At 36.2% G+C, this 24,909-nt stretch overlaps 4 protein-coding genes across 4 annotated transcripts; all 4 read left to right on the top strand.

The window, feature by feature from the left end:
* The first annotated feature begins 912 nt into the window (after positions 1–912).
* LOC131943015 (acetylcholine receptor subunit gamma-like) lies at positions 913–9,363 on the top strand. The gene is made up of 5 exons (XM_059303020.1): positions 913–1,113; positions 2,558–2,688; positions 3,015–3,132; positions 4,246–4,407; positions 9,340–9,363. The coding sequence occupies exons 1-5, from the start codon at positions 913–915 to the stop codon at positions 9,361–9,363; spliced, it is 636 nt and encodes a 211-aa protein (XP_059159003.1).
* Positions 9,364–9,426: 63 nt separating this feature from the next.
* Positions 9,427–11,651, top strand: LOC131943014 (acetylcholine receptor subunit alpha-1-A-like). Its single transcript, XM_059303019.1, has 3 exons — positions 9,427–9,571; positions 10,175–10,347; positions 11,280–11,651. The coding sequence occupies exons 1-3, from the start codon at positions 9,427–9,429 to the stop codon at positions 11,649–11,651; spliced, it is 690 nt and encodes a 229-aa protein (XP_059159002.1).
* A 5,144-nt stretch (positions 11,652–16,795) lies between these two features.
* On the top strand, positions 16,796–22,030 carry LOC131943013 (acetylcholine receptor subunit beta-like 1). The gene is made up of 6 exons (XM_059303018.1): positions 16,796–16,978; positions 18,574–18,704; positions 19,111–19,228; positions 20,298–20,459; positions 21,507–21,636; positions 21,984–22,030. The coding sequence occupies exons 1-6, from the start codon at positions 16,796–16,798 to the stop codon at positions 22,028–22,030; spliced, it is 771 nt and encodes a 256-aa protein (XP_059159001.1).
* A 168-nt stretch (positions 22,031–22,198) lies between these two features.
* Positions 22,199–23,324, top strand: LOC131943035 (uncharacterized). The gene is made up of 2 exons (XM_059303043.1): positions 22,199–22,345; positions 22,920–23,324. The coding sequence occupies exons 1-2, from the start codon at positions 22,205–22,207 to the stop codon at positions 23,268–23,270; spliced, it is 492 nt and encodes a 163-aa protein (XP_059159026.1). The 5' UTR covers positions 22,199–22,204; the 3' UTR covers positions 23,271–23,324.
* Positions 23,325–24,909: the final 1,585 nt, after the last annotated feature.

Below are 24,909 nucleotides of genomic sequence, written 5' to 3'. Positions count from 1 at the left end.
GGCTCAAACCGGACACGAGTAGGTTCATTAGGACATGACAAGGTTCATTAGGACAAAGTAGGTTCATTAGCACATGACCAAGTTCATTAGGACTAAACTCTCCAAAAGGTCTGCTTGACAATGACCACATTGTATTGAACATCACCTGATTTGTTTACACTTCACTCCCCCATTTCAGACACAATTAAATATTCAAAACGACATTTTATAATTAAACAAAAGCAAATCTTTTTACATAATTGTATTAATGGACTATTTTAAACGCTAATTATAAGCATACAATTATAGCAAATGGTTTATAATTAATGTAGCTGTAATTGCAATACCAGTTTTAATCTCATGTTTTCAACTTAAGTTCATTTGTCGTGATTTTATTACCCATCGAAACAGCGTGTCAAAACTAGATGTAAACACGAAAACATTGACACATATATCTCGCTATTCTGCACTAGAGTATCTCGCGGTTCGCTACAATAGAAAGTGGACTAAGTTCGTTGATTCACACCCCCGAGCACCCATTACTAAACTCTTTTAAAAGCTAGTACACCTGCACCGTACTTAAAGGGTTCGGATTTCAGAGGGATAAAATCTTTGCCGAGAATTTTCGGTAAGGTAGATGTATGCGAACTAACTCCGTACCAAGCTGTAGAATATATCGATTTATAAATACAAAAATAATTCCGATATTTTATTTCAAATTATATTTAATGTAAGGACATATTTTTCTTCATTTAACATTATTTAAATTATATTATAATGCGTGTTTTGAATTAAAATTGTAAATTATTTAATCACAGGTTTTTTCACAGTATTTATTGTCGAGATATAGATCTACCTATTTGGATGTATTCAACATGGATAAAGTTTATGTCTATGAGTGTCCTTGTCATGCTTGTCCGTCAAACGCACGGAATGTCGTACGACAAAACGCTGGACATTTTCAAAGACAAGTTGGGCAGCGCTGTCTACAGCCCCGACATCCGGCCGGTGCTCAACCAGTCTGACGTCATACAGGTGTCGGTGCTGTTTGGGATCGTGTCAATTGTGGAGCTTAATGACGTCACCCAGAGCTTCGTCTGCAACGGATTCTTCTCCTTCGTGTGGAGAGATGAGGTGAGAGAAAATACTTAAAGCTGGTGCTGCTGAATGTTACGGAGTGAGTATAGGAAGAGCTAGATCATACATTATACTGTGGGTTTACGATTTGATTCATGTAGTGAATGATTGAAGGGAGATGAATGGGGGTGATTGTTGTTGATACTTTGTACCCTGTCCCGTTCTCCCATGTTCAATCCTTGTGCTGTGAGTTGTGACAACCGGTTTGTATCTGTTTTCTGTAAGGGTATATAAGGTGTTTGAGAACGTGTGTGATTGCCTCAGCCTTAGTTGAGTCGTTCTTCCACAAGGTTAGTGTAGGTTAGTACTCTACTGTTAGATAGCCACTGTATCTTAGTGTTTGTACTAACGTTTATATTAAGTGTTTAGAATAAACTGTGTTGTGTAGATAGTGTAGATAGTACTAAACTATTTTAGTTTTAACGAGCCTTTGTTTCATTCAGTCTTTTTTTGTAACCGTTTTGTGTTTGTTTCGTATTATATGTTGCGTGTCGCAATGGATCAGCAGTAAAGGCGTGTCTGTGTTCCCAACAATACAAAACAAACAAACAAACGCGATCTCGTTTGTTTGTTGTTCCATGGTTATTCCACTAGCTCGATAGACACGGACGACAACTTTCACAACTTAGCGAAGACTTGACTGCATTCACGATGACGGACTAAAATATCCACACCCTAGCACATCAAGACAAAGACTATCTTAACCTATTTCCCCCAGCAAAAAGATCCTACTCTCTAATATTACATTCTTAACTACCTTGTCAGACGTATATAGACCAGCTTAATTTGTGAGAACGGTCATTACGATTGTAGTTTTCTATCTAAATTTTGAGCTGATCAAGTACTTCTAGTTTTAATTTAAATTCCTCGGTTAAAATGTTATTTTGTAACAAATTAAGCAAAAATGTAGTTATGACTAAATTTATTGGGTTAAAATGTTGGTTTTATATTTGACAAATCCAATGTAGTTATGTCTAAAATTCTTGGGGTTAAAATATTATTTTGAAACTGACCAATCAAATGTAGTAATGACTAAAATTCTTGGGTTAAAATGTTATTTTATAAATGACCAATTAAATGTAGTTATGACTACAATTCTGAGGTTCAAATGTTGTTTTATAACTGACCAATCAAATCTAGTTATGACTAAAATTCTTGGGTTAAAATGTTATTTCATAACTGACCAATCAAATGTCGTTAGATAACATGTTTGGGTTAAAATGTTGCTTTATAACTGACCAATCAAATGTTTTATAACTGACCAATCAAATGTTGTTTTGTAACTGACCAATCAAATGTTATTTCATAACTGACCAATCAAATGTAGTTATGACTAAATTCTTGAGTGAAAATATTATTTCATAACTGACCAATCAAATGTAGTTATGACTAAAATTCTTGGTTTAAAATATAATTTCATAACTGACCAATCACCCCCCAGCGTGTGAGCTGGAACCCATCCGACTACGGAGGGCAGGATCTAATCCACCCACTGCCAGTGCACACCTGGAGGCCGCGAGTTATTCTCATCAACACCCTGGATAAGAGAGACGTCTTTGACGATGACAAAGCGTGAGTACTCTATACCATCTTTACAATTACTCTCTTGAGATGTGCGTCTTTAAGGTCTTTTTCTGATATATTACGGCGCGGTTTGATGGTAAAGAGAATAAATTCTTACCCGAAAGTCTTGAGTTCGAATCGTAGGTTCGGGTTCACAGACATCCGTGAGTTTACAAAGTTTTAATGGGTTCCTGACTCGCTTTAGGGGAAGTAAAGGTGGCTGTGAATAATGCTGATCACACTATTCCTTCACATGCCGAAGTCTTTGAATCTGAACTCTACTTCATCTACGCCGTAGTAACCTCGTTTTCTAGAGCTCCGTGTCTCTTCCCCAGACCCATGTACGTCAGCAGTTTCGGCACGACCAACTGGATTCCTGGGAGTCTGATCTCCGTGTCGTGTCAACTTGACATGACCTACTACCCCTTCGATGACCAGACGTGCTATATTAAGGTAGGGATTAGATTAATTAGAGATTTTTGGATTAGGAATTTTTAACGGTCACAAATATCTAGGATATATTACCTCGGACAAATATCCCAGACAAGTTATCTAAAAATATATCTGGATAAATTATATCAGTCAAATAACACAGACAAAATGTCTCAAAATATATCTGAAGAAATTACCTGAGACAAATATCCAAAAACAATTATCTCGGATAAAATATTTAAGACAAAATATCTAAAAAAAAATATCTCAGGACAAACATTCCAGACAAATATCTCACAAAAAATATCGTATACAAAATATATCACAGAGTAGGCTATATGTCTCAAAATAAAATATCTCAGAAAAAATATCTCGAAACTAATACATCATGGCAAAATATCTACATTATTTGATTTGAAACTAAAAGCAGAAACGTCGTGTAGCTAAAATTTAATATTTTTGTTTGATTGCGTATGTGTATATATGTATGTATGCCTACAACAGCACATTACGTATCTTTCAAACAATACATTAAAAGTTTCTCCAACAACGCATTAATTATACCTCTAATAAAACTTGATATTTCTTACCAACAACACAATGTGTTACAAACAACACATTATGTAAGCCTCTATCAATACATTACGTATGTTACGATCTTCTTCTTCTTCTTCGTTTTTAATTTTAGTGTTGGGGAGGATTCCCCTCCAACACAATTAAGTATACGTGTCAACTGGTTATGCGCCATTGAGGCCATCCACTCCGATTTTAGCCTGCTTTACTTTTTGGATTTGCTTCCATAGCCTTTGTCCAACCAAGAACAGACTACAAGGCAGCAGCTGTTTGATTTTGGAGTTGTCTCTCCTAGAAGAGTGGCTGTCCCCAGCTAACGAGCCTCATCTGCCCGAGGGTTCGAACTCGAGGTTTTCGGTTTAGCAACCATGAGCTTTTATTGACTCGACCACGCCGACCCCCATGTTACGAACAACTTATTATGTATGCCTCTAACAATACATTACGTATGTTACCAACAACACATTATGTATGCCTCTAACAACACAGTGTGTTACAAACAACACACTCCTTATGTTACCAACAACACATTACCTATGCTGTACTCTGCTGCCCCTACAGTTCCAGCCCATGTCTCTGTCCACCAAAGAGATGGTCTTCAAGGTGGCCAGTTCGGACATCAGCACCGACTACTTCACAGAACACGGAGAATGGGACCTGAAAGAGAAAAGTATTGAAGTGTACAACCAGACCATAAGCAGGTTCTCTTTCTCTTGCTTACAGGTAGAGTTTGTACGTCATTTGTCTTGTATGCACGTCATTTGTCTTGTATCAAGTCATTTGTCATGTATCCACGTCATTTGCCTTGTATCAAGTAATTTGTCTTGTATCAAGTCATGTGTCTTGTATGCACGTCATTTGTCTTGTATGCACGTCATTTGCCTTGTATCAAGTAATTTGTCTTGTATCAAGTCATGTGTTTTGTATGCACGTCATTTGTCTTGTATGCTCGTCATTTGTCTTGTATGCACGTCATTTGCCTTGTATCAAGTAATTTGTCTTGTATCAAGTCATGTGTCTTGTATGCACGTCATTTGTCTTGTATGCACGTCATTTGCGTTGTATCAAGTAATTTGTCTTGTATCAAGTCATGTGTCTTGTATGCACGTCATTTGTCTTGTATGCACGTCATTTGCCTTGTATCAAGTTATTTGTCTTGTATCAAGTCATGTGTCTTGTATGCACGTCATTTGTCTTGTATGCACGTCATTTGTCTTGTATCAAGTAATTTGTCTTGTATGCACGTCATTTGTCTTGTACGCACGTCATGTGTCTTGTATGCACGTCATTTGTCTTGTAAGGCACGTCATTTGTCTTGTATGCACGTCATTTGTCTTGTATGCACGTCATTTGTCTTGTATGCACGTCATTTGTCTTGTATGCACGTCATTTGTCTTGTATGCACGTCATTTGTCTTGTATCAAGTAATTTGTCTTGTATCAAGTCATGTGTTTTGTATGCACGTCATTTGTCTTGTATGCACGTCATTTGTCTTTTATGCACGTCATTTGTCTTGTATGCACGTCATTTGTCTTGTATGCACGTCATTTGTCTTGTATGCACGTCATTTGTCTTGTATGCACGTCATTTGTCTTGTATCAAGTAATTTGTCTTGTATGCACGTCATTTGTCTTGTATGCACGTCATTTGTCTTGTATCAAGTAATTTGTCTTGTATCAAGTCATGTGTTTTGTATGCACGTCATTTGTCTTGTATGCACGTCATTTGTCTTGTATCAAGTAATTTGTCTTGTATGCACGTCATTTGTCTTGTATCAAGTAATTTGTCTTGTATCAAGTCATGTGTCTGGTATGCACGTCATTTGTCTTGTATGCACGTCATTTGTCTTGTATGCACGTCATTTGTCCTGTATGCACGTCATTTGCCTTGTATCAAGTAATTTGTCTTGTATCAAGTCATGTGTCTTGTATGCACGTCATTTGTCTTGTATGCACGTCATTTGTCTTGTATGCACGTCATGTGTCTTGTATGCACGTCATTTGTCTTGTATGCACGTCATTTGTCTTGTATGCACGTCATTTGTCTTGTATGCACGTCATTTGTCTTGTATGCACGTCATTTGTCTTGTATGCACGTCATTTGTCTTGTATGCACGTCATTTGTCTTGTATCAAGTAATTTGTCTTGTATGCACGTCATTTGTCTTGTACGCACGTCATGTGTCTTGTATGCACGTCATTTGTCTTGTAAGGCACGTCATTTGTCTTGTATGCACGTCATTTGTCTTGTATCAAGTAATTTGTCTTGTATGCACGTCATTTGTCTTGTACGCACGTCATGTGTCTTGTATGCACGTCATTTGTCTTGTAAGGCACGTCATTTGTCTTGTATGCACGTCATTTGTCTTGTATGCACGTCATTTGTCTTGTATGCACGTCATTTGTCTTGTATGCACGTCATTTGTCTTGTATGCACGTCATTTGTCTTGTATCAAGTAATTTGTCTTGTATCAAGTCATGTGTTTTGTATGCACGTCATTTGTCTTGTATGCACGTCATTTGTCTTTTATGGACGTCCTTTGTGTTGTATGCACGTCATTTGTCTTGTATGCACGTCATTTGTCTTGTATGCACGTCATTTGTCTTGTATGCACGTCATTTGTCTTGTATGCACGTCATTTGTCTTGTATGCACGTCATTTGTCTTGTATCAAGTAATTTGTCTTGTATCAAGTCATGTGTTTTGTATGCACGTCATTTGTCTTGTATGCACGTCATTTGTCTTTTATGGACGTCATTTGTCTTGTATGCACGTCATTTGTCTTGTATGCACGTCATTTGTCTTGTATGCACGTCATTTGTCTTGTATGCACGTCATTTGTCTTGTATCAAGTAATTTGTCTTGTATGCACGTCATTTGTCTTGTATGCACGTCATTTGTCTTGTATCAAGTAATTTGTCTTGTATCAAGTCATGTGTTTTGTATGCACGTCATTTGTCTTGTATGCACGTCATTTGTCTTGTATCAAGTAATTTGTCTTGTATGCACGTCATTTGTCTTGTATCAAGTAATTTGTCTTGTATCAAGTCATGTGTCTGGTATGCACGTCATTTGTCTTGTATGCACGTCATTTGTCTTGTATGCACGTCATTTGTCCTGTATGCACGTCATTTGCCTTGTATCAAGTAATTTGTCTTGTATCAAGTCATGTGTCTTGTATGCACGTCATTTGTCTTGTATGCACGTCATTTGTCTTGTATGCACGTCATGTGTCTTGTATGCACGTCATTTGTCTTGTATGCACGTCATTTGTCTTGTATGCACGTCATTTGTCTTGTATGCACGTCATTTGTCTTGTATGCACGTCATTTGTCTTGTATGCACGTCATTTGTCTTGTATCAAGTAATTTGTCTTGTATGCATGTCATTTGTCTTGTACGCACGTCATGTGTCTTGTATGCACGTCATTTGTCTTGTAAGGCACGTCATTTGTCTTGTATGCACGTCATTTGTCTTGTATGCACGTCATTTGTCTTGTATGCACGTCATTTGTCTTGTATGCACGTCATTTGTCTTGTATGCACGTCATTTGTCTTGTATCAAGTAATTTGTCTTGTATCAAGTCATGTGTTTTGTATGCACGTCATTTGTCTTGTATGCACGTCATTTGTCTTTTATGCACGTCATTTGTCTTGTATGCACGTCATTTGTCTTGTATGCACGTCATTTGTCTTGTATGCACGTCATTTGTCTTGTATGCACGTCATTTGTCTTGTAGCAAGTAATTTGTCTTGTATGCACGTCATTTGTCTTGTATGCACGTCATTTGTCTTGTATCAAGTAATTTGTCTTGTATCAAGTCATGTGTTTTGTATGCACGTCATTTGTCTTGTATGCACGTCATTTGTCTTGTATGCACGTCATTTGTCTTGTATGCACGTCATTTGTCTTGTATCAAGTAATTTGTCTTGTATCAAGTCATGTGTCTGGTATGCACGTCATTTGTCTTGTATGCACGTCATTTGTCTTGTATGCACGTCATTTGTCCTGTATGCACGTCATTTGTCTTGTATCAAGTAATTTGTCTTGTATGCACGTCATTTGTCTTGTATGCACGTCATGTGTCTTGTATGCACGTCATTTGTCTTGTATGCACGTCATTTGTCTTGTATGCACGTCATTTGTCTTGTATGCACGTCATTTGTCTTGTATGCACGTCATTTGTCTTGTATGCACGTCATTTGTCTTGTATGCACGTCATTTGTCTTGTATCAAGTAATTTGTCTTGTATCAAGTCATGTGTTTTGTATGCACGTCATTTGTCTTGTATGCACGTCATTTGTCTTGTATGCACGTCATTTGCCTTGTATCAAGTAATTTGTCTTGTATCAAGTCATGTGTCTTGTATGCACGTCATTTGTCTTCTGATACACGTCATTTGTCTTGTATCAAGTCATTTGTGTTGTATGCACGTCATTTGTGTTGTATGCACGTCATTTGCCTTGTTTTCTCAAAACCCTCAATACTTTATGGCGTCTTATTAAATGGAAATATCCATAAGATTAATTTAGACACATTTCTAAGGGTATTAAAAACGTATTATTGGTCTCCAAAAATATATAATTGAAAAAGCGTTTATTATCCGATTTATCCACACGATTTCATACAAATTTTAAATCTTATTATCTTGCCATTTGTATTTACAAAAGTTCATACAATTATTTTTTAAAATAGTTTTTATCTTGCAGCAATATTTGTATAAATCTTTCTTGTGGATTTGTCAAATTGTATCATGTTCTCATTTCGATGCTGTAATTATGTCCAGTAGGTTTTGTTTATTGATAAGCCTAAGCTCTAACTCGGCTAGCGAGATAAGCTGAAAGCGATACATTAATCCTGTTGGTAAGTGCAAGGGTCGAGGTTATGGTTCGGGTAAGTATTAGAGGGTTGTTGATACATCTAGCTAGTTTAAGGTGACGTTATGAGGAATACAGATTTAGTACATGTTTGAATAAAGTTTGTACATCAATTTTCTTTGAAATTCAATATGTGTTTAAAAAAGAGTTTTTCTAAACATTGTAAAACAATAAATTATTATAATTGTATTTACGTTGTAGTGGGAATGTGTGGTCGAATGGTAGAGTTTACGAAAGCTAAACCCGCAGCTTCGAGTTTGAATTCCGGGCTCGAGTCTGTGGACATCCCTGAGTCCACTCAGCTCTGATGAATACCTGATTCACTTTAGAAAATCTAGAGCGGCTGGGTATATTGCGACTACAATGTAACCTGTAAGCCAGGGTCATTGAAAAAGATTAACTCTACTTCGTCTACCCCATGCGTCTATGGTACTCACGGAATGACGTGGTCAGGCAGATGAATGAATCGGGTTCGATTACAGTTTTGAGTCTACAGAACGTCCCCAGCTCAGATATGTACCATACTTAATTTAGGAAAAGTAAGGACTATCATTTTATGATATGGAAATACCAGAAGTCAAGTAGACTCTACTTCACCTGGCTTAATGTAACGTCTAGTCGAATGGGCTACTGACTAACTAAAATGTATTACATAATTATATGTAACAAGTCATATGCCGATTTCACTGAAACAGGTGAACTCTACATCAACTACCCTAATAACTTTTCGGACCGAAAGCATATTTTATTTTTCTTGTAATTTTTATATGAATACTGAAGATGGTTTTACTAAAGCATGCCTAAAATGTTTGTAACATCAATTCTCATGTTGATAAAACTCAACTCATCAACTCCAACCTCGATGAAATGGCAACTGACCAGCTGACCTTTAAGTTCAAGAGAAGGCCCAACTTCCTGTTGATCAACATCATCCTCCCTATCGTCTTCCTCTCTTTCCTCAACATCCTGGTCTTCGTCATACCCGTAGAGTCAGGGGAGAAAATCGGATACGGTGAGTTGTCGTTCCTGGAAATACAAGAGTTATCATTCCTGGTACTACGGTTCCGATAAGTTATCGGAACTGGTAAAATCAGTTATGGTGAGTTATCGTTCATGGAAATATCGGATACGGTGAGTTATCGATCCTGAAAATATCGGATATGCTGAGTTATCGTTCCTAAAAAATATCTATTACGGTGAGTTATAATTCCGAGAAGTACTAGCGCATTTGTTGAGTAATCGTGATTGAAAAAATACATATACCGAGGAAATAGTCTTGATTAAGTTTTATAGTTTTCTAAAAATATCGACATGTATTTATAAAACAATTTGATAAAAAACTTATTTTATTAAAATTTACCAATAAGATTTTGATTTGGTCATTTAAGTTTTAAATGATTTTAAATGAACTAATTTTGTTACCTTTTTTAATCTAATACAATGTTAAATTTTCTCTATCCCTGTATGTGACATAAAAATACCTATATTTCCATACCAGTTCATGTGGTAAAATTTATTCCTCTTCTTGACATATTGGTACTTCTATCCCATTTACAGGTATCACGGTACTTTAATCCCATTTACAGGTATCACGGTACTTTAATCCCATTTACAGGTATCACGGTACTTCTGTCCCTGTCGGTCTTCATGAGCATCATGGGTAGCCTGCTGCCAAGGTCATCACTGACCACACCCAAGGTCACCATCTACATCCTGATCCTGATGGTGCTATCTATGATGACAGTCATTGTGTCCATCATCATCGTTTTCCTGCATCATATGGAAGAGGTAGGGCTGACATAACAACTTGCAAAATCGTTACCTTGAATCATTGCCTTTTCCTTTTCATGCCCAAGACACATTGGTCAGATGGAGGTTTATTGTATTTGTTAAATAACCTCGGCATTTGAAAGGAGAATCGTTAGCTATTGTTGACCTGACGTTAGTTAGGTACTCACCAGCGCTGGTGACATCCTGTAGTCAAGTCCAATCCGAGATCCGAACTCGAGACGTCCTGCTAGCAGACAAACGCTCTACCATTTGATTACACGAGTCGAATTGATTTATAATATCTTAAACAAAAAATTACAACAGCGAGGGGGTGCAGAATTGTCTGTTTGCTAATATTTTTTTTTGCTATAATTAGCTTTTGCTTAACACATTTATGAACAATATCTTAATTGTTATAATGAAGAATATTTCTTTTAACACAATCTATTATAATGTGTTAAATGGTATGCATTATATGGCCCTTTGACTCAGACTTAGTGTGCTTTTGTATGGATTGGCTCATATAGCCTTTGCCCATCAAAGTCCAATCAGCAAGGAAGCAGTTGTTTTGTGGTGTTTTCTTTCCTAGATGGCACTTTGTCTTTAGCTACATAGGTTTAGCAACTAAGAGTTTTACCGACTCGACCAAGCCAACTAAATTTTAAAATAGCAGGCACAAACTCCATGTCTTTTGCTTATATTATACGTTAAACGAGTAAATAAAGTATACCGAAATTTTGTATATTGTATCGTTGCCTTTTTTTTTTTAAATTTCAATTAGCATTTTAATGTAAATTATTCTTCAGTAATAGCTTTTAAGAAAATTATATAAAAAGTAGTTTTAATATGTCAATAATTAAAGCGAAATTTATAAAAAAAAAAAAATTTCTTTTATTGAAAATCATTTGCTTATTTAAAAACAAAATCATCGTTCATTTTGTTCTCCCCAGAAAGAAGAGAATCACCAACGAGCGAAGGAGAAGTTCAAATCCGCTTTCAACAAAGTTGCGGTTTACAGTAAAACCGTTTCGCAGTTTCGCACGCCCAACAACAAGGTGCAAGCAGTGAGCGACAACCAATCGAATCCACTCAGACGTCTAGCAGAAGACGCACTGGCGGCCCAGAAGTCAGAGAATCCTGGCAACATGGACTCGGATGGGGAAAACCCGAAACTAAAATTAGCCGAGGACGCACCTAAGCAAAACAAGTTTAAAATAGTAGGGAAATATATTGATCTGGTCTGTTTTGTTGTTTTCTTGGTCATTTGGCTGGTTGTGACCTTGAAGTTCATGTTTGACATTGCAAAAGTCATTGAAATATAACGATTGTAAAATGACGTTAAATAAATTAACTTATATATAAAGTAATGACTTTAGTTCACATATATTCATTTATTAGATTCTGTAGATTATGGTGGTAATTATAAATTACATGTTTTCTACATAAATATAATTCAAAATGTAGTCCAAATACGTTATTGAGCTTCATTCGAAAAATTAAAATGAAAATGGGTAATACAAATGTATTTAGCAAGTATTCGCCCTTCTAGACTCTGTACATAACACAAGGACGAATAAAAACTATGTTTAGTATGTGTATGTTATCAAGTATGTATGTTGGGATTTAGTGAGTATTTCATAGTGCTATAATGGGTTCAGTAAAATTGTACATGCATTATGTCTATTTGTAAACTATTAGCCCTGAATGTACTTTGTCAATAATTTTGTGTTTTTTAAATTATTACGATAATAAGATTGTTGTTTAGATAGTCTAAATTAAACGATTAGTTAAGGTAACGAGGCCTTTGTGTTATTCTTTGTGTTTTGTTTCCTGATATTCTCTTGGTTGTATCTGTTTGCGCTCAGATGGGCGGGTGTGATTACAACAAATTTTTATTGACGAAATGGGGTGGAGGACTAAAGAAATGCGACACGTTTATGATAACTATAGTAGATGTACTGAACCCCACAAATTCCACAAGAGTGTAGACTGTGCACCTGCCCCACACACACACCACACCACAAGGGTATAGAATGTGCAACAACCACATACACACCAAAATAGTGAAGACTGCACCTACCACACCCACACAAGTGTAGACTGTGCACCTGTCACCCACACACACACAAGTGTAGACTGTGCACCTACCACACACACACCCACACAACTGTAGACTGTGCACCTACCACACACACACTCCACACAACTGTAGACTGTGCACCTACCACACCACGCACTAGTGTAGACTGTGCACCTACCACACCCACACCACACAAGTGTAGACTGTGCACCTACCACACACACACCCACACAACTGTAGACTGTGCACCTACCACACCACGCACTAGTGTAGACTGTGCACCTGCCCCACACACCACGCACTAGTGTAGACTGTGCACCTACCACACCCACACTACACAAGTGTAGACTGTGCACCTGCCAAACAGACGTGGCCCAATTCATTAAATGACGTTTAGAAATGTTCGCTTTTTTCGCGTCTTGGTTGAAGTGGATCTTTTGTTAGATATAGGACTACACGCATTTCTGTCGCAATAAGTTGTATGCGGCATCGATCATTCGATAACCAGCAGATCGAAGAGTCTCAACGTTTTTTTTTGGGGTATTGATTAGGCTGTATGGGCATTGAATATGAGAGAAAAATTGTCGCAATTTAATCTTATAAAACGTTGTTTTAGTGTATAGATTGGGTAAACTTCCACAATGAATGGCGCTTTCAAATATTGTTAAGGAACTATAACTCTTTTCGAGCACTACTCAAAGAGTTATGGGACTTGAATTTAGATTTTTACACAAGACATTATATACTCAAAAGTTCAGTGCGTACAGAAACCTATAAACACGTACACATAAGATCACATTCTTAAACACGTTTTCACATACCTTACAGCGTATGTGCGTGGGAATTATGTTTATTTAAACACACTCTAAATAAAACGTGAATCTTAGATTCATATGGCCTTTCTTCTTTTTCTGTTTTCTAAATAAAATTGTGATATTGGATAGGCTTCCCTGTAACATAATTAGATATTACGTGTCGACATATTGTGCCTAATGTTACAATGACTCAAACATCAGCAAAGGTTTTCTTTCAGGATTTGCTTCCATAGCTTTCGACCACACATAAACCTTGCAAGGCGCCATTGTTTTATTTTTTTCCCACGTTTTCTTTAACTTGCTTTCTCTGTGTGTTTCTGTGTTTGTCTTTCCAATCAAATCTTGCGATCGAAATTTCTGGCACTTCCCAGTTAGCTAGCGCGCTGAAATTTTCAGGGAAGCTTTGTTTTGGATGACAATTGAATATTCTATTGTTTTTATTACTAAATTAATCCATGGAAACATTTTATTGATCATTTTAGACCGCTATATAATTGTACCAAAAAACGTGGGGGAAAAGGGACATTACCCAGTAACTGTAATTTGATGAAAACAAGGTTCGGCACTCCCCCTCTTTTTGCTTACTGAGTAGTTGTCACGCTGTGTTTGTGTACAAACAACCATAACGTAACAACTGGTGGCCAGTATGGGGGAGACGATATGGTCGAGTGGTTGGGCACACGATTGCTATCCCACTCGACACGGGTTCAAATCTATGTGTTCTAGTCAGTAACGTATTCACACAACGTGTTTTTTACGAGTTGTCTTTTTACGAGTTGTCTTTTTACGAGTTGTCTTCGTTTACCCAAAAAAAAAGTGAAAAGATAAAATCGATAGCAAGATTTACATGCAAACAAACAGACAAACACTAAAAAGTAGAAAATAATAATCATTAAAAAAGTTTTAAAAAACCCACGTTTTCTGATTGAACTAAAAAGTAGAAAATAAATACTATACATACAATAATGCAAGCGATCACTCTACTATAAGCTATCAAAAACGTGGGGCGCCGTGATTTTCTTACAGTTTCTAATACTGTTGACTCTCTACAAGCTCCCTAATAAAAGTCAATAGTATTATCTAATCAATAGTAATATAACTTTTACTTCGGCGACCCACGTTTTTGATAGCTTATAGTAGAGTGATCGCTTGCATTATTGTATGTATAGTATTTATTTTCTACTTTTTAGTTCAATCAGAAAACGTGGGTTTTTTAAAACTTTTTTAATGATTATTATTTGATGTTTGTATTTTCTCTACTATACGAGTTGCTGTCCCCAGCGAACAAGCCGCTTTTTTTATCTGTTATTTTAATGATGATAGTTGAAAATAATTTGGTTTACGAGCCGGTTATGGTAATCATTACGACGATGGTCTTAATTTAATAACATCATTATCTCTAGGCAGGCTGTAGAATAGAATTTATAAGGAAAGAGGGAAAGAGCCGTGTATGATTGAGAGGTGTGGTTATGTCCCTTTGGTGTACAAGCTGTCTACAGGAATAATGATGATAACGACCATGCATGATTTTCTAAACACAACTTCAGTAATTTTTAGTTCTTACGATGAAGCTTACATACATAATAGATAATAATCTATAAACCGTTTTGTTAGGGACTTGTTAAAATGAGTATAAACACAAAATATAGACAATGTAGTTGGTCCGTCTCTGATGAGTTCATTCACAAATAAAGGTATACAAACAAAAGTATACAAAGAGCTGTATGTAAATTCTAGGTATGAAAACAGGGGTAAAAATGTGTATTCGAAAATGAGTAGGCCTATATAATTCTAGGTATGCAAACACATCAAAAAATTAAAATTTTACAATCAAAGATAGTCGTGCTACTAAATTCATTTTTCATTAAACTTTTATAATCAATTAATTGACCAACGCAAAATTCAATTTAAAACATTACATATCGTGATGGCACTGGCATTGGGGCGTGCTGTAGTGTCAGAGTTGAAGACCCTTTAAGTAAAGAACTTAACAATGTCGCCAGCCACGCACTATATACTTGTTACCAAAGCACGATCACACAAAGCTATCAACAGGACGACTTGTAGTGGGTTTAACATTTTACCTGTAGTGCCTTTGTTTGATTCGAGGCTGCTAATTATAAATTAACATTAATTAACCTTCTTACTCTGCGATAACAAAGGCGGATTTATCTAATAAAGTTGAGTGTACCGACATTATATTCAGACATTGATCAAATATAAACAGTACAGACATTATGACGTACATTTGTATCCACTATAATGACGTGCACATTTATTCACTATAATGAAGTACACATGTATCCACTTAAATGACGTAGGCATTTATCCACTAGAATGACGTTCACATGTATCCACTATAATGACTTAAACACGTATATACTATAATGAAGTACACACGTATCCACTATAGTGAAGTACACAAGTTTCCACTATGACGTACACATGCAACTACTATAATAACATACACACGTATCCACTATAACAGGGGTCTCCAAACTACGGCCCGCGGGCCGGATGCGGCCCGCGAGGTCCTCTCATCCGGCCCTCGGAGATATTTTTGTCCACGGAAAAAAATGTTTGTTGTAGGTGGCTTTGGAAAAATGCCACCCCAATGATATACCTAAAAAGAAACTCTGGCCCCCGAACTTATATTTGATAGTTAATGCGGCCCTCGGGCTGAAAAGTTTGGAGACCCCTGCACTATAACGACGTACACACGTTTCCACTATAATGACGTACACATGTAACCACTATAAACAACTCAACATAGTACGACCATTATGACGTAGACAACTTATCCACCCCACACAGTGCGACCATTATGACGTAGACAACTTATCCACTCCACACACTACGACCATTATGACGTAGACAACTTATCCACTCTACACACTACGACCATTTTGACGTAGACAACCTATCCACTCAACACAGTGTGACCATTATAACGTCCACCTCCAAAATTCACCTGGCGGTTCCTCGTTCTGCTCTAATTACGTCATGCCATTGCCACTGTTTACCTTTACCTCACGACTGCTAGCCCCAGTCACCTGGAATCAATGCTAGTCAATCGACCACCAACTGGGACTCGATTAGTTGTTGGTGATTTTCAAATCGTGAATTTAGCACTGGACATTTATACCACCGTAGAAAATAAATTCGTTCACATGGTAGTGGTTATCAAATCGTGTATTCAATACTGGACATATATATCACCATATTTAATTTTTTCAGTAGTGGCTGATTATCAAATCGTTTATTCACAACTGGACATTCATACCACTGTAGAGAATTATATAGTTTGTGATCATCAAATCGTTTATTAAATGCTGGACATATATACTACCATATTCAATTCTTTCAGAAGCTGTTGATTATCGAAATCGTTTGTTCACTACTGGATATTCATACCATCTTATTGAAATCGTCGATCAGTTACTGATTATCAAATCGTTTATTCAATACTAGACATACAATGGATATGTACGGTCGTGTTACAAAATGTATTTTAATTGTATTTATTTCTTTGCTGTGTGTTCGTGTCTACGGTCAATCCTACAACGATACCATGACCATTTTCAATGATCTTTTGGATAGCTCGAAATACAACCCTAAGATAAGACCAATTCTTGACCAGAATTCGACACTATACGTCTATGTATCGTTTGAGCTGTTGTCTATTGTAGAGTTGGATGACGTCAAGCAAAGTTTTACCTGTAACGGTTTCCTGGGATTTGTCTGGATCGACCAGGTCAGACATTTTCAGTAACACCTAAAACACTTTTCTGGAATTAATACATGTCTGACGAAAATATTTACACTTAAAACAGCAATAATGTTCACACATATGTCATTAAGGAATTTTAGTTTACGAAAAAAAAATGTGTTTAATCCTTTTACGACAAAGGATAAACAATATTAAAATGTTTTGCCAAAGTCAAAGCTAGACAGATATATCCGTAGATATGTACCTATATCGAAGTTGATTGTTGAAATGACACTTAATGTCAAACCAGTGCTTGCTTCTAGCCATTTAAAAGGCAACTGTACTTGACTGCTGACTTCAACAATTGGAATTTCAATAACCTAAAGTGGAACTTATTCTACTTTTAGTTTATTAAAAGCCTATAACTTGAATACTGTTTAAGATAGATAAACGACATTTCACATAAAAGTAAAAGATCTAATTTTATTTGCCTTCTATGTCAAATTTTGAGTAGATTTCGTTGAGCGGAAGTAGTAATTTAAGCTAATAATATTCCGCACTATTATAAATAGATTGTTTGGCGTTTACTTGGTACACATTTTTTTTTTCTACGAGATTCTATTTAAATAGTTTAAGTTACTAGAAATTGATTAAAAATCATGTCTCTATCCCGCGTTGCCATTCCCCGTAGTGTTATATAAGAATATTCGAGAAAGTTTATTCGAGATTTATTCATTAAACAGTTGATTTGTGCGTTAAATTAGAGATCTCTTATTTGATGTTGAAGACTAATTAAACATGTGATCAGTTGTGTTTATCTTATTTACAGCATTATTTCGTTTCACAAACGTTTCTGTAGATTCTCGTTATCGAACTAGTTATCGAACTGTAGATTTAAATTGTATGTTGAATCGCGATACTAAAATAGAAAAAATGATATATTTATTGTAGGAAGCAGGTAGTCAGACAATTTTGACACGATCATTCCCATGTGCTCGGATTCGAACTCCATACTGTTTTTATTAACGATTTTACTCGAACATTTTTACTAAATACTTAACTGTAGTTGATTTTTTGCGGATAATTTAAAACAATGAAAACGTATACATTAGTAAAGGGGTCGTCCATAAATGACGTCACACTCGTAGGAGGAGAGGGGGGTCCGTAATTTTGTGACGGTGTGTGATGAGGGGGAAGGGTGGGGGAAGGGGTTCAGATGGTGCGACGTCACACTTTTGCATTTAAAAAAGCAATGTTAGAAAATGAATTTTAGACGTTATTTAGACATTATTTCGCGTTTCAGAACTTAATGAATTGCAATAGGTATTGATTAAAAGACCCTTTTTTTTGACAGAGTTCAGACAAGGTTTTTGAAAAATATCGATGTTTTAAGAAAAATTCAACTTCAATTTTGAGGAGGGTTGTAGGCTGAGGTGTGATGTCGATTTCAGGGGGGGTTAGGGTTAGGGTTAGGGTTAGGGTCTGGCTTTTTGTGAAGATGTGTGACGGAGTGGAGGTGGGACGGGGAAGGTAAAAATCGTCAAAAAGTGTGACGTCATTTATAGATGACCCCAAAGGCGTTTAAATAAGAGAATAGAAGGAGTACAACACATTCAGTACAAAGATGTTTTATCTGACAGATGTTGAAGTGGGATAGGAACCAATATGGAGGACAGTATGTGATACATCCGGTCCCAGAGGACATCTGGAGACCACGTGTGGTCATCATGAACACGTTAGGGAACCGGGACCCGTTTGGCGATGACGTTGCGTGAGTATATTTTCTTTTAAAATGCACTAATAAAACAGAAATTGGATATGCAATTTTATTCTACTCACCCCAAAAAAAAACTTGAATTAACAAACACTCGCATCAATCTCATAGACAGTGCAAGTAGAATCTAATGTTTTCTTTTATAACAAAAACCCTACAAGGCAGATGAAGTAGAGTAAGTCATTTTATCTTACCTTAGCATATATATGTATTGTATAGCTGCTATACTTTTTGCAAGAATCACTTTAGGTAAGTATCAGTCATGAGTGGACATCAAACTCCAGCGCAGAAAGCAAACCAGCGAACTCGTGTTTAAAAGTGTGTAGCATTGACCAAGACCAAGACAGTTGTTTTTTTTTTTTTTTTAAATTTATCTCTTATTTAAATAATTTCACTTTCCCAGCCCCGTTTTTATCTTCGAGTCTGGTGAAGTATCATGGGTACCAGGAACTCTGTGGACAACTTCCTGTGAACTGGACCTGACGGACTACCCGTTTGACAGTCAGAGCTGTGCAGTCCAGGTGTGTTCTCACACGCTTTAAAACAGCCTTAAACAACCTATATTTTATATATTACTAGCTATTATCGGCTTGTCTTTGTATAAGCATCAGATTCAAACCATTAACAGAAAACCGCTTGTTGCTTACTTTCCATTGCCTAGTGAGTAACAACATAATACAAATAAATTATACAAACATAAAGTATCGAAATAGTATCATATAAAATTACATAGTTCAACCTACCCCCACCCGGTCAATAGCCCCAAGATAAATTACGTCCTCTTAGTTAACACCTTGTATATTTACCACACTACACGATATATAGTATACCAGTATATATCCCTTTGTTTCCACGAAGTCATCTAAAAAATCCCAACCATGTTCTTCTAACTGAAAAAGTAGAATAAGTTCCACTTATTACACATTTAATATAATACTAATATTTAAAATTTCGTCAACCTAGCTGTAACGGTTCTTAAGTTATCGTGTTCACAGACGGACACAACCAAACACATACACACAGACACACACACACACAGACATACAGACAAGATTGCAAAATTAAGTCTTTACGACTCACGGAGGTCTAAAACGTCGAAATTAGTGAAAATCTCGATTTCGATTTTTAGACGATTAGAATGCTTCTTCTATACTTTGTATACGAGAAAGTAAAAAGCAATTACAGTACATTTAATTACCCAAGGCAAATTTAGCCCTGTGAGTTGTTTCAGTGATAGTAACTCTCTCATAACCAACAAAAAATGAAAAAAAAACGCCTTTTACAACATAACATTACGTTTTAATGGCTAATACCATGTCTTTCTTACCTAAAATAACTAATTTAATCTTTTGTCAGCCATGGGTGAGTGTAGAATTTAATAAAATGTATATTTATGTTGCCTAATACTTACGTTATTTTAATAATACATCTATTCTTCAGTAAAATAGTGGCATTAACTTAAATCATCTTTTGATTCTTTGCTAATCGTTGTCTTAGGAATAAACTGATCATGTTAATTAACTAGTTCCTACTTATAGAAATGAAACCCGAAACAAACCACAAGGTAAAAACTGTATAATTTTATTGCAGATTGTAGCCATGACCCTATCGTCAGTAGAAATGTCGTTCTGGACCTATCCGGATAAAGTAGGTCTGAACTTTTTCACGACAAACGGAGAATGGGAGTATCTTTCATCAAGCGTGAGGACCACATTTATCAGCACAGGGTCTTTAAACATGTCCAGTGTCATAGTGAGTATTACACACACAGGCATTTATTATAGAAACACATATAAGGATGTCATTCTTCTTTAGACAACTGAATCACATGAGCATTTATGCTAGGAACTCATATAGGGATGACATTCTTCTTTAGACAAATGGATCGCATGAGCATTCATGCTAGAAGCTCATACAGGGATTTAATTCTTCATGATTTGATGTTATTAAAATATGGTGCGTTGAGAAAAATATGTAGAGCGCACAAATGCTGAACCGTAAAGTCCGTACTCGAGTCACTGAGCACACCCAGCTTTGATGGATACCCAGCTATTTTTTGAGTGACTGAGCGTAAACTAACTACACAATCACTCATATGCTGTGATCACAGAAACAGCTGGATTCTTTTGGATTTTTGAGCGTCCAATTCGCTAACTTTTTACGTATGTTATATATAGCTATAGAGTTTCGTCGTCACGAAGTGAGCGGGTAGATAGCTGATGGTTTCTAACTCGCAATTCCCAAGTAAATCCTCGGGTCCCTGACGCTCATTTGCTGGGGACAGCAGCTCATTAGAAGAAAAACCTCCGAAATTAAATAGGAGTGGAGATTCTCATGCGTGAGGATTTCGTTAGGGCAGCTTTTGCATCAAAAGGTGGTACCAAAAGAAATGCTAAGCATTCTTTTGGATTATACCAGAAAAGTTCGAGAGGGATCGTAATGTATAAGCAGCTAATGATCCCTTCATCTAAAGCCCTTGTACGCATCCTGAAGATTTCACTTCTCTGGATGCGTCCATTATCGCTCGGGGTAAAATGCAGCCATATTTTTGTTACATCTCAATTGGAAAAAAAACCCTGCTTTATACAGTTTATATAATCAATTATAAAACCAACGTATAATACGTTCTAAAAACGAACCAACATATAAAAAAATTAACACCTATATAATTCGTTGAATTTAGTTTCTTATAAGGACAATATACTGAAAATATGAATGAAAATACAAATTGTCTTTTAAGATACATTTTTATATGACTCTTTATATGCAATGAATATGACTTGACTCTATACTTTTCAGATAACGTTTAACATGAAGAGGAGACCCACCTTTCTCCTCATCAACATTATCCTCCCTGTCGTGTTTCTCTCTTTCCTCAATCTGCTCGTCTTCGTCATTCCAGTGGAATCTGGGGACAAAATTGGCTATGGTGAGTTGTCGCATTTTATAGATATCTGTATAGATAGAGGTATTTGTTTGGGTTATGTCTCTTAGTTGTGGGTAGCACAGCTGTGTAATCAAAAGCATAATCGAATAACTGAACAAAATACAGAATAAAGATAAAACTCGAATAAATCATGCACTACACGAATGTCAAAATCACACACGCTGTAGGTTTATTTGTAATTTACCTTGCTTTTATTTCGGTAAATCCTGCGAAACTGCTCATTCCAAGCTGTTCTCGTAACATCCTGTCTCTTGGGCCCACCAGCTGCATGGAGAGAGAGGGGGTCTGAAAAATGGATATCTTATGGCTCTTTTCAACGTATGGACCAGGCTTTATGCTTGAATTTCCAATGAGCAGTTATTCAATTGTCTATTAGACTATAAATATATATATATATATATATATATATATATATATATATATATATATATATATATATATATATATATATATATATATATAATACATATCTTGATTTTAAAAATGTCAATGATTTTTGGTCTTTTTTTGACCTCCAGGTATCACAGTGTTGTTGTCCCTCTCTGTCTACATGAGCATCGTCAGCTCTCTACTGCCCAGCTCCTCACTGACCACACCAAAGCTGACCCTCTACCTCTTCATCCTCCTCATCATCTCCATGCTCACCGTTATCGACAGCATCATCATCGTCTTCCTTAACAACCTAGAAGAAGTAAGTACACTTTTTAAACGTTTTTGATAGGACATAATATACATTGAAGAAAGGATACTATTCTAAGAACATTTTTAAAAAGGAGATATCGGTAAAATACCTACAATTATATAAATAACTTACTAGCTATGAAAGAAATTATTAGCTAGACCAAAACACTGTCAAAGCAAATACAACACAAGCAATAGAATTCGTTACTAGAAAATACAATTCAATATTTGTAATCCATTATTTAAGACGTGTTTTTTTTCAATTTAGTAGTGACAATTTATAATGAAAAGCCACTTTTATTCTGCAATTACATAACAACATTCATTGTATATGCCTACTTACTTTATTCTTTTTAAAATTAAATATCCGGACTTTTTGTTTTTGAATTGTAAAATTTTCATTTAAGTAAAATAACATTTTCTTTTAACTTTTTGTTTTATGAAGCTCATTTGTGTTTGAAAAAAAAAATATATATATTTATATATAAATAAATATTTTACATTTTTATTGGCCAACAAAAGCTAAACTACTTTTAATAAAATATTAAATATTAAAATCTCTTATTAACAAATTAATATTTCAGAGAGAGGTTATACATCTCAAGGCCCAAGATAATTTTAAATCAGCTTTCAACAAAATCACTAACCTCCGCAAGGCTGTCGCTCCCATGTCAACCACGTCTAGAAATAAAATCCACGTCCAACCGCAAGGGAAGCAATCCATGTTAAAAGTCACTGAAGTGATGTCATACAATGATGAATCACCGCCGTATTGTTCCACGGAGAAATCAGCCAATCAGGATGAAGAGCGGGAGACACCTCGCGTAAACAAGTACAAGATAATAGGCAAACACATAGACGCCATCTCGTTTGTAGTGTTCTTTGTCATCTGGATCTCTGTGACTCTGGGATTCTTGTTCAACATCGCTTTTTAGAGTCACAAAAATACATCATCATTGACTTGATTTATGTGACTCTTTGTTTCCTGCTCAACATTCTAGACTCACAAAAACATCAACTTTTGATCTTTGTGATTCTTGGCCAATTGCTTAATAGCGCTTTTTAGAATCATTTGCGTTTTATATTAAAAATTTTAGAATAAAGTAACACAATTTCTTGCGAAAATTAATTTAGGAACGATTTTTTTATTTGCACTTAACAGAAGACTCTAAAAGTTTCAGCAAAGACAATGATAAGTAACTGACATCATACTATGGGTTGCTTTACATTATTGTTGTGTATTGATGGGGTCTAGGATAGCGGGTTTGATCATTTTTGTCAGGTTTATCTCAGGGTGGGGAAGGAGAGACGATTCGTCGACCGTCCCCCCATCCCCCCCCCCTTGGACGTAACAAAAAACAATGTTTTAATTTATTTAGAAAAATATATTTTAACCATTGCCCAACCCCTCCCCCTGATCGGATTAAACAGAAAGAAATGGTTGAGGCCCTATGTTCCATAATGAGCAAAGAGGACTAAGTCAAGTCAACCACCCGCTCCCCTAAAAGTTTTAATTGCCCCCCTCCTCCATCCAAAAAAAAATATTAAAAAATGCAAGTATCCTCCACAAAGAATACATTTCTGAAAAAAAACCTGGGTTGGATAGAGGTGTGTTAGTCTGCAGAATAAAAGTCGAGGGGTAGTGTGGGGTGGGGGGGGGGGGGGGGGGCATTATATAAAATAACTGACTTTAAAACACAAACCAACGGATGCGTTTTACATGTGTATCCCTATCGCAACTCCCCCCCCCCCCCCACACACACACACCACCACCACCACTACCCTTGTACATATGGCATGTTCTGCAATCTTCATCATAACAAGGGGCAGCAGTTGTTTTACTTTTGTTGTTTGTGACTTTTATCCTAAATAGATTTCTGTCTCCAGCGAACAAGCCTTATTTTCCCTGTTATCGTAAGTAATTATCAAATTGTTTATTTAATACTAGACACACATACAACCATAGAGATCTCGTTCAGTTGTTAGAGAATGTCATATCGTTTATTCAATACTTGACAAACATACCACGATAAAGAACAAATTTCGTAGTTGCTGATTATCAAATCGTTTACTCAATACTTAACAAACATACCACGATAAAGAACAAATTTCGAAGTTGCTGGTTTATTCAATACATAAAATTATTCAAGACATGAAATGGCTTCGTACAGACGTGTTACAAAATGTATTTTAATTTTATTTATTTCATTACTTATTTATGCTCGTGTTTGCGGTCAGACCCACAACGATACCATGACGATTTTTAATGATCTTTTAGATACTTCAGAATACAACTCTAAGATACAACCAATTCTTGATCAGAAGTCGAAAATATAGGTACAGCATCGTTTTAGCTGCTGTTAATTGTAGAGTTGAATGACGTCAAAGTTTTACCTGTAACGGTTTTCCGGCATTTCTCTGGCAGGATGAGATAATTCACAATTGTTACACATAAATTGAGTGACAATTTTTACACCTGAGTTAAGCGACAATCGTTACACCTTAGGCCAACTTAACGACAGCATTAAAACAAAACAATAATTCTATTATACAGAACGAAAAAACACAAAAGTA

The sequence above is a fragment of the Physella acuta genome, unplaced genomic scaffold (genome assembly GCF_028476545.2).
Source record: "Physella acuta isolate Inbredline_101_S28 unplaced genomic scaffold, ASM2847654v3 ptg000438l, whole genome shotgun sequence".
NCBI classification, from domain to species: Eukaryota; Metazoa; Mollusca; class Gastropoda; family Physidae; genus Physella; species Physella acuta.
Note: the sequence above shows the minus strand (reverse complement) of the source record. Positions and strands in the feature narration are given on the sequence as shown.

Coding starts and splice junctions, on each gene's coding strand:
- LOC131943035 (XM_059303043.1), top strand. CDS start 22,205: ATGAGCATCGTCAGCTCTCTACTGCCCAGCTCCTCACTGACCACACCA. Junction 22,346..22,919: donor TCCTTAACAACCTAGAAGAA/GTAAGTACACTT, acceptor TTAATATTTCAG/AGAGAGGTTATACATCTCAA.
- LOC131943015 (XM_059303020.1), top strand. CDS start 913: ATGTCGTACGACAAAACGCTGGACATTTTCAAAGACAAGTTGGGCAGC. Junction 1,114..2,557: donor CCTTCGTGTGGAGAGATGAG/GTGAGAGAAAAT, acceptor ATCACCCCCCAG/CGTGTGAGCTGGAACCCATC. Junction 2,689..3,014: donor GTCTTTGACGATGACAAAGC/GTGAGTACTCTA, acceptor TCTCTTCCCCAG/ACCCATGTACGTCAGCAGTT.
- LOC131943014 (XM_059303019.1), top strand. CDS start 9,427: ATGGCAACTGACCAGCTGACCTTTAAGTTCAAGAGAAGGCCCAACTTC. Junction 9,572..10,174: donor AGGGGAGAAAATCGGATACG/GTGAGTTGTCGT, acceptor TCCCATTTACAG/GTATCACGGTACTTCTGTCC. Junction 10,348..11,279: donor TCCTGCATCATATGGAAGAG/GTAGGGCTGACA, acceptor TGTTCTCCCCAG/AAAGAAGAGAATCACCAACG.
- LOC131943013 (XM_059303018.1), top strand. CDS start 16,796: ATGACCATTTTCAATGATCTTTTGGATAGCTCGAAATACAACCCTAAG. Junction 19,229..20,297: donor GTCAGAGCTGTGCAGTCCAG/GTGTGTTCTCAC, acceptor ATTTTATTGCAG/ATTGTAGCCATGACCCTATC. Junction 21,637..21,983: donor TGGGGACAAAATTGGCTATG/GTGAGTTGTCGC, acceptor CGTATGGACCAG/GCTTTATGCTTGAATTTCCA.